This window comes from Muscardinus avellanarius, assembly GCF_963383645.1.
Source record: "Muscardinus avellanarius genome assembly, chromosome: 5".
Classification (NCBI taxonomy): domain Eukaryota; kingdom Metazoa; phylum Chordata; class Mammalia; order Rodentia; family Gliridae; genus Muscardinus; species Muscardinus avellanarius.
This window is the reverse complement of record NC_137790.1, coordinates 51,018,399-51,031,079: the sequence shown is the minus strand read 5'-3', so window position 1 is coordinate 51,031,079 and position 12,681 is coordinate 51,018,399. Positions and strand designations below refer to the sequence as shown.

Genomic DNA, 12,681 nt, shown 5'->3' with positions numbered 1-12,681 from the left:
TAATAAACCCCTCTATTCCTATCATTTTATCAACTGCAAACATTTTTTTTCTAGCCTTGAATTGTCCTCTCCAGCTCCTGTTGGTGACAGCTCCACTTTGGGAGGTATGCTTTTGCACCTTTATTTACTTTTCTTTTTAAGTTATTTATGGATTAAGACAAACTTGCACACAAGTACAGCTTTTCACACTTAAATCAAGTTTTTCCTCTATATACTGACCAAGAGTCTCAAGAAAAAGTAATTATTTTTAATTTAGTTTTAATTTAATTTAATTTACTTAATTTATGGTCTTAGGCTGTGGATAGTAAAAAAAATTGTTCAAAATAACAACACAGCTTAAAACAAATATATGACTTACTGAATTATTTTAAGGCAAGTACTCTGTAACTGCTATGTTTGTCAAAGGTAGAACCTTTCTAGCACCATGATGTGTCATTTGTCCTAGAGTTTCCCAGAGTAGAGATTTTTTTTTCTAATTGCATTCTTTGGCATGGTTTAACACAATCCTTTGACCTTTGTTTTTCTTACAAATTGGTAGTTATTTTCTTTATTTTTAAATTTGGAAAATACAAACTTCGTTGTATCAGAAATTTCAAACATACATGAATTGCATGGTGCAGTACAGTTTCAGTGATTGTTAAATCATGGCTGATCTCTAGTCTTCCACCAGTCCTTCTTTCAGGTATAGTTACTGCTTCCAGTGTCTGTTTCCTTTATTAGATAGCTCCTTAAGGATAGAAACTGTCTATGTATCACTAACATCTAGCACAGAGCCAGACATATAGTGGGTGTACAAAAAAATGCTTGTTGAACAAGTTGTGATTATTTTTTGATCTGGGAAGACCGTGCCAATGTGTGTGAAGGTTAAAATGGGCTGAATTTCCAGTATGACAAAATAAAGAACTTGTAAGAAGTCCTTTGAAGTAAGTTCTGTGCTTCCTGATATGACTCTTGATTTACTCTGGGACTTAATCATGACATGTTGTTTTTCTCCTTAGGTGCTGCGCCCAGTGTTCCCTATCCAGGGGTGACCTCCTATGAAGGTGCTTCAGAGAGCAGCTTGGAGATGCCAGAGGAGAGTGTGAGTCACTTTCTGTTTCACTACTTAGCTTCTAAACATGGAAGGCAGGAGTTGAGAGAGACTTTATATTTCATTCTTTGCTATGCAAGACTTATTTTTTGTCCTGCTATAAAAATGTCATGAAAAAGCTTTATGGCTTGATGTAATCCTATTTGTCTATTTTTGCTTTTGTTGCCTGTGATTCCGGGTTCTTATCCAAAAAGCATTTGCCTATACCAATGGGTTGAAGTGTTTTTGCTTAGTAGTTTTATGGTTTCAGATATTAGGTCTTTGACATATATATATATATATATATATATATATATATATATATATATATATATAATTTTTTTTTTGGTGGTGATACTAGGGGTGGAACCTCCAGGCTATACTCCCAGACCTATTTTATACTTTATTTGGAAACAGAATCTCACTAAGTTGATGAGATCCTCACTAAGTTGCTGAGACTGGCTTCAAACCTGTGTTCCTTCTGTCTCAGCCTCCCAAGCGCTGGGATTACAAGTGTGCACCACCACGCCCAGCGTCTTTGATATATTTTGAAATGATTTTTGTATACAGTGAGTGATAGAGGTCTAGTTTCATTCTTCCACATGTGGATATCCAGTTTTCCCAGCATCTTTTATGGGGAGAAACTGTTATTTCTTCCATATGTTCTTGGGGCTTTTTTTTTTTTTTTTCTGGTACTGGGGATGGAGCCCAGGGGCATCATACCTCTGAGCTACACCCCAAGCCCCACTTTTTAGTCTTTTAAATTTTTTTTTTTTGTGGTACTGGGGTTCCTGGAAGCCCTTCTACCTCTGGGCTACACTCCCAGACCTATTTTTACATTTTTATTTGGAAACAGGTTCTCCTAAGCCAGCGCGTGGGGCTGGCTTGGAACCTGCGCGATCCTCCTGTCTCTGCCTCCCAAGCGAGGGGATTACAAGCGTGCGCCACCACGCCCGGCTAGTCTTTTTACTTGTGAAACAGGGTCTCACTGAGTTGCGAAGGACCTAGCTAAGTAGCTGAGGCCCTCCAGTGTCTGCCTCCGGAATGCTGGGATTACAAGTGTGCGCCACCACGACCAGCCTCTTGGGGCTTTTGATGAAAATCAATTGGCTGTATATAAATAGATTACTTTCTGGCAACCCTATTCTGTCCCATAGGTCTGTGTTGATTTCATATCTGTACCATGTAGTTTTGGTCACTGTAGGGTTGAAGTATATTTTGACGTTAGGTCCTGTGATGCTTTCAGGTTTATTCTTTTTGCTCCAGATTGTTTTAGCTATTTGGAGTTTTTTGTGGTTCCTCATGAGTTTTATAATTGGTATCCTGTTTTTCTGTGTTATTAGTATTTTGACAGATATTGCATTGGTTCTGATATCACTTTGGGTATTTAGGACATTTTAGCAGTATTAATTCTTCTAATCCACAAATATGGGATGTCTCTCCATTTTTTTTGGATATATTTTTCAACTTCCTTTTTTAGTGTTAGATTTTCATTTTAGAGTTCTTTCACTTACTTTGTTAAATTTATTCCTGGATACTTTTTGGAGCTATTGTTAATGAGATTTCTTTTTTCATTTTCAGCAAGTTTATTATTAGTAGGTAAAACGGCATTGTTTTCCGTGTTATTTATTTTGCACCCTATAACTTTACTGTATTTTCTTGGGAGTTCTAGCAGTAATTAGGGTGGAGTCTTTAGTTTTTCTCTATATTTAATTTTGTCATGTGCAGACTGGTATATCTTTACTTCCTTTGTTCCATTTTGGATGTCTTTTATTTCTTTCTCTTGCTTTATTGACGTGGCTTAGATTTCTAATATTTTGTTGGATGAAAGTGAGTCTTGCACTTTTATATCATATATCTGGCTTCTTTACTTAAACATCATGAATGAACCTCTGCTAGTTCAGGCTTTTTTAATGTTACTTCTTTACCTCTCTGTCATCTTTCCTAGATTGAAGAGAGTTAGGCCCTTGCTCTAGATTAAGCTTTGGCTTGAGAGAATGTTGTGGCTTTTTTTTTTAATCTTCATTTTGACCACTAAAATTTTCTCCATATCAGCAATAAGGCTATTTTGCTTTCTTATAATTTGTACATTTACTGAAGTAGCACTTTTAATTTCCTTCAAGACCTTTTCTGTTCATTCACAATCTAGTTAAGTCTTTGGCACAAGAAGTCTACCTTTCACCCTGTCTTGGCTTTTGATATGCCTTTCTTACTAAGCTTAATAATGTCTATCTTTTTTGTTTAAAGTGAGAAATGTATAATTCTTTAACATGTAGTGTTTTTACATGGCCTAATTTCAATGTTGTTATATCTCAAAGAATAGGGGAGGCCAGAGGAACAGTCTAAACACACACATTTATTAATCAAGTTCACTGTCATATGGCTGTGGTTCATGCTCCAAAATAATTGCAATAATGACATCAGAGGTGACTGATCATAAGTCACCATAACAGATAAAATAATAATGAAAGAGCTTCAAGTACTACAAGAATTACTAACACTGAGACATGAAGTGAATATATGTTATTAGAAAAATGGGCCTGGTAGACTTGCTCAATGCAGAGGTGCCACAAACTTTCAATGTCTAACAAATATGGTATCTGCAAAGCAAAATAAAGCAAAGGAAAATGAAACATACCTGTGTTTTTGCTTACTTATTTTGCTTTGAATCTGTTGTACATTTTTGATATGAGACTTTATGTCTAACATAAATTCTAAGCTCTCACCTGTCATCATTAGGTATGTCTGACTTCCTCATTTTATCCCTCCTGTCTCTTTATTACTTTAATAACTTTCATTTCTTTGTTGAAATGAAACTTCATGTTACATTTAATTTTTTTCATCTTAGCTGGGTGTGGTGCTGCTTGCTTGTAATCCCAGTATTTAGGAAGCTGAGAAAGGAGGGTCATAGATTGGAGGCCAGCCATAGCAATTTAGCAAGTCCCTTGGCAATTTAATGAGACCCTGTTTCAAAAGAAAAAAGAAAATAGGGTTGGAGGTGTAGCTCAGAGGTAGAATACCATTGGGGTCCATCCCCAGTAACACACACACACACACACACACACACACACACACGCACGCACGCGCGCGCGCATGCGCACGCATGTACGTGTGAGCACACACACGCATACACATTTCAATTTTACTAATTCTTCTTTCAGTCTAATTCACTAAGTTGTTCATCAAACGGTCCATTGAGTTTTTGCTTTATGTGCGAGTCTTTGACTCTGTAATATGTATAGCCCTTCCACTTTTTATCTTACCCTTTTTTTGGTATTTGATACTAAAGTTTGTGTCATGAAGGAATAGCAAATGCTTCATGAAAGCTGCCACAGTCAATATTGAATTACTCTGTAGGTTCCTGTAATCTATCTTTCTTGACATCTTGAAAAATTTTTTTTTGTTTCTATTTTCCTAAAAACCAGGAAAAGCACCAGAAATAACTATTCAGCTAGTCATGGTAGTGTACTCCTGTAATCCTAGTACTTGGGAGGCTGAGACAAGAGGATCACAGGTTTGAAGCCAGCCTCAGAAACTTAGTGAGACCCTGTTTCAAAATTAAAAAAAATAAGGATAGGTATATAGTTTAGAAGAGGAATGTCCCTGAGTACAATTCCTAGTACCCAAAACAAACAAACAAACAAACAAACAAACAAACAAACAAATATTACTCAGCATTTTAGGTATTTTGTAGTAGTAAGGTCACACAAAGTATTCCTTTTGTAATATTATACTACAAATTCGAATCTTTGTCCAAATTTAGTGGGATGAAATTTAAATGGAAAAAATGCAAGATCTTGTGCAAAATTCCTTAAGACTGAGAGATTTTGTTGATAGTAGTTTTAAAATGAGTCAACAGGATGATATAGTTAGTAAAAAAAATAAAACAAGCTAAAGCTAATAATTTTTGGTTGCATTTACAGAAATATAGAATCTACTATAAGGTAAAGTAGTCCTACTACCTTTTGATTGATTAGACCTCATAAATAGTAAGATCTTGAGAAGTATCTAGACAAGAGGAAATAATGAAAAGTCAGAGAAGACATGGGGGTTGCCTGTCATATTTGAAAGGCTCAGTGGGACTTCAGTTCATATTTGTGTACAAGGTCATAGAACTCGGATGAGTGGTGAAATTAATATGAAGGTAATATGGATTTAATGTTAAAAGTTTCCCACCCATGATAGCTGCCCTTGTAAGTCATGCTTATTTCATATCACAGCCACTTAAACTGATGATGACCAGTCATTTGTCTGGGACAATGTAGAGAAAATTTAAGCATCAAAGGGAAGGTGGGATCTTCAAAGTTCTTTTCCATTAGAAAGTTTTGAAAGTTTGATTATAGAACCATCAGGGATGAAAAATGACACAGTAAGAAAAACACCTAAGTTCTGTCCCCACTCTGCTATTTTCCTAGAGTTTTTAGGCTAGTCATTCATACTTTCCAATCCCTGATTTTCTTGTGTACCAGAACATAAAGACTTGGATTAAATAACTGAGCTCAAGTGCATCTTGCATGCAGCTGTTATTACTGCAGTGTTCTAATAGTGATCATAGAATTTCCTCATTCTTCTACATGTTTGTGTGTGTGTGTGTGTGTGTGTGTGTGTGTGTGTGTGTGTGTGTGTAGTACTGGGAATTGAACCCAGGGATATTTTACATCTGAGCTATATCTCCAGCCTTATTTATTTATTTATTTATTTATTTATTTATTTATTTATGGTACTGAGGATGGAACTCGGTGGCATTCTACATCTGAGCTATACCCCAGCCCTATTTTTATTCTTTATTTTGAACAGGGTCTAACTGAGTTGCAAAGGGACTAAGTAGTAGCTGAGGCTGTCTGGGAACCATAATCCTCCTGTCTCAGCCTCCCAGATGCGGGGATTACAAGAGTGCACCACCACGCCTGGCTTCCAGCCATTGAATTAATTAATTAATTAATTAATTTAGTAGTACTGGGTGTTGAACCCAAGGGCCTTTAACCTTTGTGCTATACCCCTAGCCTGATGTTTCATTTTTACTTTGAAACAGGGTCTTGCTAGGTTGATGAAAGTCTCAGTCTTTGCTGAGGCTGTCCTAGAATCTGCAATCCTCCTGTCTCCACTTCCCAAGTACAGGGATTACAGGCCTATGCCACCATGCCTGGATTATTTTGTTTTTGAACCAGGGTCTCCCTAAATTGCTGAGAGTCTTGCTAAATTGCTGAGACTGGACTTGGACCTGCGATTCTTCTTTTTCTGCCTTCTGTGTACTAGGATTACAGGCATGCACCATCATATCTGGCTGTAAGAAACTATTTTTACTTCTTATTTATTTATTTATTTATTTATTTATTTATTTGGTGGTACTGGGGTTCCTGGAAACCCTTCTACCTTAGGGCTACACTCCCAGACCTATTTTATATTTTTATTTGGAAACAGGATCTCTAAAGCCAGTGCGGCTGGCTTCGAACCTGCGCGATCCTCCTGTCTCTGCCTCCCAAGCGCGGGGATTACAAGCATGCACCACCACACCTGGCTAGTCATTTATTTATATCGGTATGGACTCATAGATATTTACTTTAGTCTTTGGATTATAATCCAATATTTTTTCTTGCTCAAATAATTTCAGCTTTGGTCACTGAAAGATCTGGGTTTAATTTTATGGGTTACTATAAAAATTTGTTGAGTATGCTTTTTGACTCCATATAGCAACTGACCTTTAAGAAACCACCACTTTTTAGCCAGGACCAGCAGCACATGCCTATAATCCCAGTACTCAGCTGAGACAGGAGGATCACAGGTTTGAGGACAGTCTCAATAATTTATCAAGACCCTCAGCAACTTAGTGAGACCCTGTTTCAAAATTAAAAATAAATTAAAAGGGCTGAGGTATAACTTAGAGGTACACTCCTGGGCTCAATTTCTGGTACCAAAATACAAACAAACAAACAAACAAAGAATGAAAAAGTAAAAGAAAAAACACTTTTTGAGCTGATATAATATAAAAAGTAACATTTTCAATTATCTGAAAGGTTATTCATATATTCTTTCCTTCCCCAATATACATCTGTGTGGCCAGATTTTCTTTGTGTACTTAAACTAAAATAGCACACTGCAGTTAATTGATTGTATAAGTAAATATGAGAATTCAGCTAACTTCTATTAAGCCAGACATTAAAGAATCTGCAAAAATATAAACAATGTTACTCTTCTCACTATTTTTACTTTGTAGAATTATTTTTTGTTTTTACATGAAATGGGTTTATTCTTAAATGAATTATTAAATGTTTTCCAATTTTTCTTTTAATTTTTATTTGATAAAAAGTTGTAGGAATAATTTACATAAACCAAACTTCTTTGAGACTTCTTTGAGTTACTCAGGTATGTTTAAGATTTAAAGAGTCTTTAGGACCCAATAATTTGAGAACCATATTTCTAGATTATTTGTAGATGATAATTGCAGCACAGTCAACTTTTTTTTAAACTCACTTTGATGGTTTCCTATAGAAAGTTTTCCATTTTCAATTGAACTGGTCAATATGTGTTCAAAGGAATGTACAAATACATGGTATTTTAATATTAGTCTGTATATTTTGTGTGTGTGTGTGGGGGGTACTGGAGATTAAACCTAGAAGCATTCTACCTCTGAGCTATATATCCTCAGCTTTTTTAAAAATAGTTTTATTTTGAAACAGGATTTCACTGAGTTCCTGAGGGCTTTGCTAAAGTGCTGAGGCTGGTCTTGAACGTGCAACGCTCCTGTCTTGGCCTCCCAAGCACTAAGATTACAGATGTGCTACACCATGCCCCGCCTAACCTGTATCTTTGTCTATCCAGCTTGCTCTGAAGCAAACACTACATAAAGAGTCATCATCAGAATTTGATTGATTTTGCACAATATCTGGAACTTTGTAGACAATCCGTATTTGTTGATTGAATGAACAGACACTGACATTTATTGTTCTTTTCTAAAAATCCAGATGAGCAATGAGATTGAGAATGTGATAGAAGAGCCCACAAGGCCAGCAGCTGAACAGATTGCAGAATTCAGTATCCACCTTTTGGGAAAGGAGTACAGGGAAGAGCTACAGGATCCCTCCAGCTCCCACCACCAACACCTTGTACAAGAGTTCGTTTCTGAGGTGTGTTATATTTGTTTCATTGTTTTTTTTTTTTTTGGTAAACAAGATAGTTTGTTGGGGGACTAAGTTTTTCATGTTCACAACATTACTTAAATAAGTTCAGGATTCAAGCTCTACTTGGTTACTGAGGTTGGCAATTCAGTCATTTCTTCAGAAAGCTCTGTGAAAAGTTCTCAGAAAGATGGGTAAGTTCTTCACTAAAAAGAAAATCTTGCCATCTGCTAACAAATAAACGTTCTTCCCAGTTTTTGCTCTATGGCCAAAGAACCTCAGTTCTATGGCATGATTTTCACTTGACAAGGTTGAGAGAAATGAGTATCTCTGAGAAAGTGAATTTTTTTTAAATTTAGGGAATATTAAATTAATTTTTTAAAATTTTATCTTTAGTATTCTTTTTTCTTAGATTGAAAATTTTTGTGTAGTTAACACTTAGGTAATCTTAGTTCAATGCTTAAGTCACTAAAGTCAAGTATCCTCTAAAAATGAATTTCCCTCCTATCTCTGTCCCCTGGTAAGATGTATTTTTAAAAAGGGATTTATTTAAAGAACCATGAATTAGCACATCACATAAATTTGCTTTCCTGGAGAATTCTGTATAGGACCAGAACTCAAGATTCTTTCAGTTAGGGATGACGTACCTGGTTGCTCCTTATGTATCCTCCTCCTCCTCCTCCCCCTCCTCCTTCTTTTTCTTCTTCTTCTTCTTCTTCTCTTTTTTGTGGTACTGGGGGTGGAACCCAGTGGCTTTCTACCTCCGGGCTATACTCCCAGACCTTTTTTATATTTTATTTGTAAACAGGGTCTCACTAAGTTGCGGAGAGCCTCACTAAGTAGCTGAGGCTGGCTTCGAACCTGTGTGATCCTCCTGTCTCAGCCTCCCAAGCCCTGGGATTACAAGCATGCGCCACCACGCCCAGCTGTCTTTGTTCTTATGTAGTAAGGCATTGAACACCATCTCCCCACTCTGTCTGGTGGCAGGGTACTTCATTCCTTCCTGTTATTTCTTTTCCATTCCCTCTTGATTGGGTTCTCCTTAGCCAAGTTTGTCAATTCCATTACCTTGGATTAATTTTCTTCTCCAGATACTGTGTCCAGAGGGGAAATAAAAATAAACACCTCTCAGCCAAACAGCATCATTGTAGCCGTCAAACAAGGGAGGTAGGCCAGACAGTTCATTTTCCCAGCTGTGTAGCCAAATTGCAAGGCTGTATGGTATGTGGAAGAAATGTCAGCCAGGCCAGTGGCCACCTGGCATCAGATAGTACCTCAGACTGGCTGTCTGGTTCTTTTTGCTCTTGGATTAAGAAACCTTTAATATGCCTTAGTGTTTGGGTAAATAATTACAGGGAATAACCACAGATTTAGAGAAAGTCTAATAAATGCTCTGTAAAACAGCTTCAGCAATGCCTTTGTGATGGAGGTGGCTACTGGGTTGAGGGAAGTTGTGGGTCATAAAGTCAGGAACGCCTCCTTGTCTGGCCTGTCGCTGCACCTCCTGTCCCCTGCATACCCTGGATGAAACGTCTACCAGTAGTTACTTCTTTGTGCGGACCAGGAGAGGCAAGAGTTGTATCTTTGAAGGATTTTGTCACTGTGTTTACTGAAAACTGAAGGGCACCCTTCTGCAGCCACATATATCATTCCCTCATCCACAGTATTCAAAAACACACAGAAAGAAATTCTGCTGGGAAGGGATGAAGGGCAGGAGGTATTACTCTTTTTATTTTTATTTTTTTCATGAGAAGAAAGGTAAGAGGAAGAGGGGAAATGAATAATGTGGGACAATACCAAGTCTAACGCCAGAGAAGGACAGATAGTGTGTTCAACTTGGGAGGGTTGGTACCTGAAGACAGTGTTGATGTAATTTTTTTCTTCTGGTTCTTTCTGCAAGGACACAGCACCACTGCAGGCTGCTTTCTGTTTGTCCACAGCAGCCATGTGGATACGCATTTGCAATTTACAGATGCAGTTCATGGGGGCAGATACACTTGTATATTTAAGTCTCTATCAGAGCAGAATGTAAAATCAGGTCCCTTATGTCTTTTAAAGTGTTCCTTCCTTTATATTGTATAAAGCCCCCTTTATTTTAATTCAGGAAAGAAGTTATTGTGAATTTCACAGTTTTTCCAGTCCTGACCCTAATTCTAATTTTTAGCATGAGGAAGAGACACAGTAATTCAGTGGAAAAAATGCAGGCTTCCGTATTAGAAAGATTTTAGGTTAAATAAATTCTGTTTCACTTACTAAATGTGTGATTATGGCAAAGTTAGTTGAAATTTTAGCATCTGTACTTTCTCCTCTATAAAAGTAGGTTAATAGGTATATCTTGGCAGTGTGGCAAAGAATAGAAATAACATTGCAAAGTGCCATAGAGTAAATTGTACCTATTGTTAACCTTGGTGCTAATAAAGTGGAATGACTTCTTACCCTGGACCTCTGTACAGTAGCTAACTAGATGTGAAGAATTAGAATACCTGTGCATGTTTAGACTCAAGAGATAGCAAAGCCCCTGCTTAAATGGGTCTAGCAATAATAAAAACATATAGTGGGACAATATTCTGAGTTAAGGGAGTACTTTCCGGTACATTCTTCTTGTTTCCTCCTCCTCCTCCTCCTCCTCCTCCTCCTCCTCCTCCTCCTCCTCCTCCTCCTCCTCCTCCTCCTCCTTCTTTTGTGGTACTCAGGATGGAACCCAGGAGCATTCTATCTCCAAGCTACACCCCAGCCCTATCTTTTATTCTTTATTTTAAAACAGGGTCTCACTGAGTTGCAAAGAGCCTAAGTAGCTGAGGCTGTCCTTGAACCATGATCCTCCTGTCTCAGCCTCCCAAATGCTGGGATTACAAGCATGCGCCCAGCTCTGGTACATTCATTTTAATATTACAAAAGCTGATGTGGTAGATGGGCTGGGCAGCAGTATTAGTTTTAGAAAGAAAGACTCATTATGCATGGCCACTGTGCCAGCAAACCCAGAGCTGACTAGACCTCAGAGTTCCACAAATTCTCTACCACAAGTCACTATAGGCAGAAAGTATCATGGTTTTGATCCCTTATTGTTAAGGTCTTGAGTGAACCAAGATTTATAAAAAGAATTCCACTCATTTGATTATATGAGAACGTGATTAAAAGCAAATACCCAAAGCTGGGCATGATGGTGCATATCTATAATCCCAGTACTTGAGAGGCTGAGAGAGGAGGAGTTCATGTTTGAAGTCAACCTTAGTAATTTAGCAAGACCCTGTTTCAAATAAAATATAAAAAGGCTGGGAGTATAATTTATTATTTTTTATTTTTATTTTTTTTGGTGGTACTGGGGTTCCTGGAAGCCCTTCTACTTTAGGGCTACACTCCCAGACCTATTTTATATTTTTTTTAATTTGGAAACAGGGTCTCTTAAACCAGCAAGGCTGGCTTCAGAACCTGCGCTATCCTCCTGTCTCGCCTCCCAAGCACAGTGATTACAATCGTGTGCCACCACACCCGGCTGGGAGTATAATTTAAAGGTAGAACAGCACTGGGCTTAATCTCCAGCACAAAAACCCAGAGAAGTCTCCAAAGTCTGTTATTTCCTTTGATCTAGTGTTGGTCTTATTGTAGCCTATGTGGTAGTCAGCCACCTTCTGAAAAGGTACAGATACAATGTTCAATTATGTTAAAATACATATTTTTGTCTAACCTGTTTATTTTTAGATCTGTAGTTCAACCTAACATTCTTTTTTTCTACCTCTAGTCTCTAAACTCATAGGGAGTTATATCGCTGCTTTTTTTTTTTAATGAGGGAGTTAACATATGTTTTATTGCAGACACAAATGCCACAACCAGATTCATAAAATTAGCTAAAATTAAAAGGTTAATTGTTATTTTGGATTTCCTAGTCTTCATTTTTCTTTAAAGTTATATTAAATAATAGAGTTCTCTGTTTTCTGATGGGTGCATATGTGTGAATAAATGGGAGTACAATCATCTAAACAATAAAAACTTCCACAAGGTCAGCAGCTGCTGTTGAGACAAGAGAAAATTATATCAACAATTATAGGTTGTGTGTGTGTGTGTGTGTGTGCGTGTGTGTGTGTGTGTGTGTGTGTGTGTGTTCACACATGAAATAGTGACACTATAGTTAGGCTTTCTTAGATATAAGAATTGATCAGAAAAATGGTTTATTCTCTTCTATACCCATGCAAATATATGCCATTTTCAAGCAAATGTATGCCATTTTCAATATGATCCACATAAAAATAAAAAATAATTGTAGCAGTAGATAGTATGTACAGTATTTCTTCCTTCTGTATACATATATAAATACATAAATGCATTATATACATATAAGAAAATGTATTTGTCATTCTAGTTTGAGTTTTTAAGTAAAAGCCGTATGTAACCTTGAATTGTTTTCTTATAAGTCTTATTTATGTTCCCGAGGCAAATTTCAGAATGTGGCTGGGTTTTAAAACTCAGTATTAAAACCAGCTTCTAAAGCTTATCAGTTGA

General features: G+C 37.1%; 1 protein-coding gene across 1 annotated transcript in view; it reads left to right on the top strand.

The window, feature by feature from the left end:
* IMPG2 (interphotoreceptor matrix proteoglycan 2) overlaps nucleotides 1-12,681 on the top strand; it is a gene marked incomplete at both ends in the record, with an annotated part of 76,678 nt that overhangs the window by 19,391 nt on the left and 44,606 nt on the right. Inside the window, 3 exons of the mRNA XM_080696504.1 lie at nucleotides 55-104; nucleotides 999-1,081; nucleotides 8,032-8,193. Coding sequence (XP_080552630.1) covers nucleotides 55-104; nucleotides 999-1,081; nucleotides 8,032-8,193 — 295 coding nt within the window. The remainder of the gene's footprint in view (nucleotides 1-54; nucleotides 105-998; nucleotides 1,082-8,031; nucleotides 8,194-12,681) is intronic.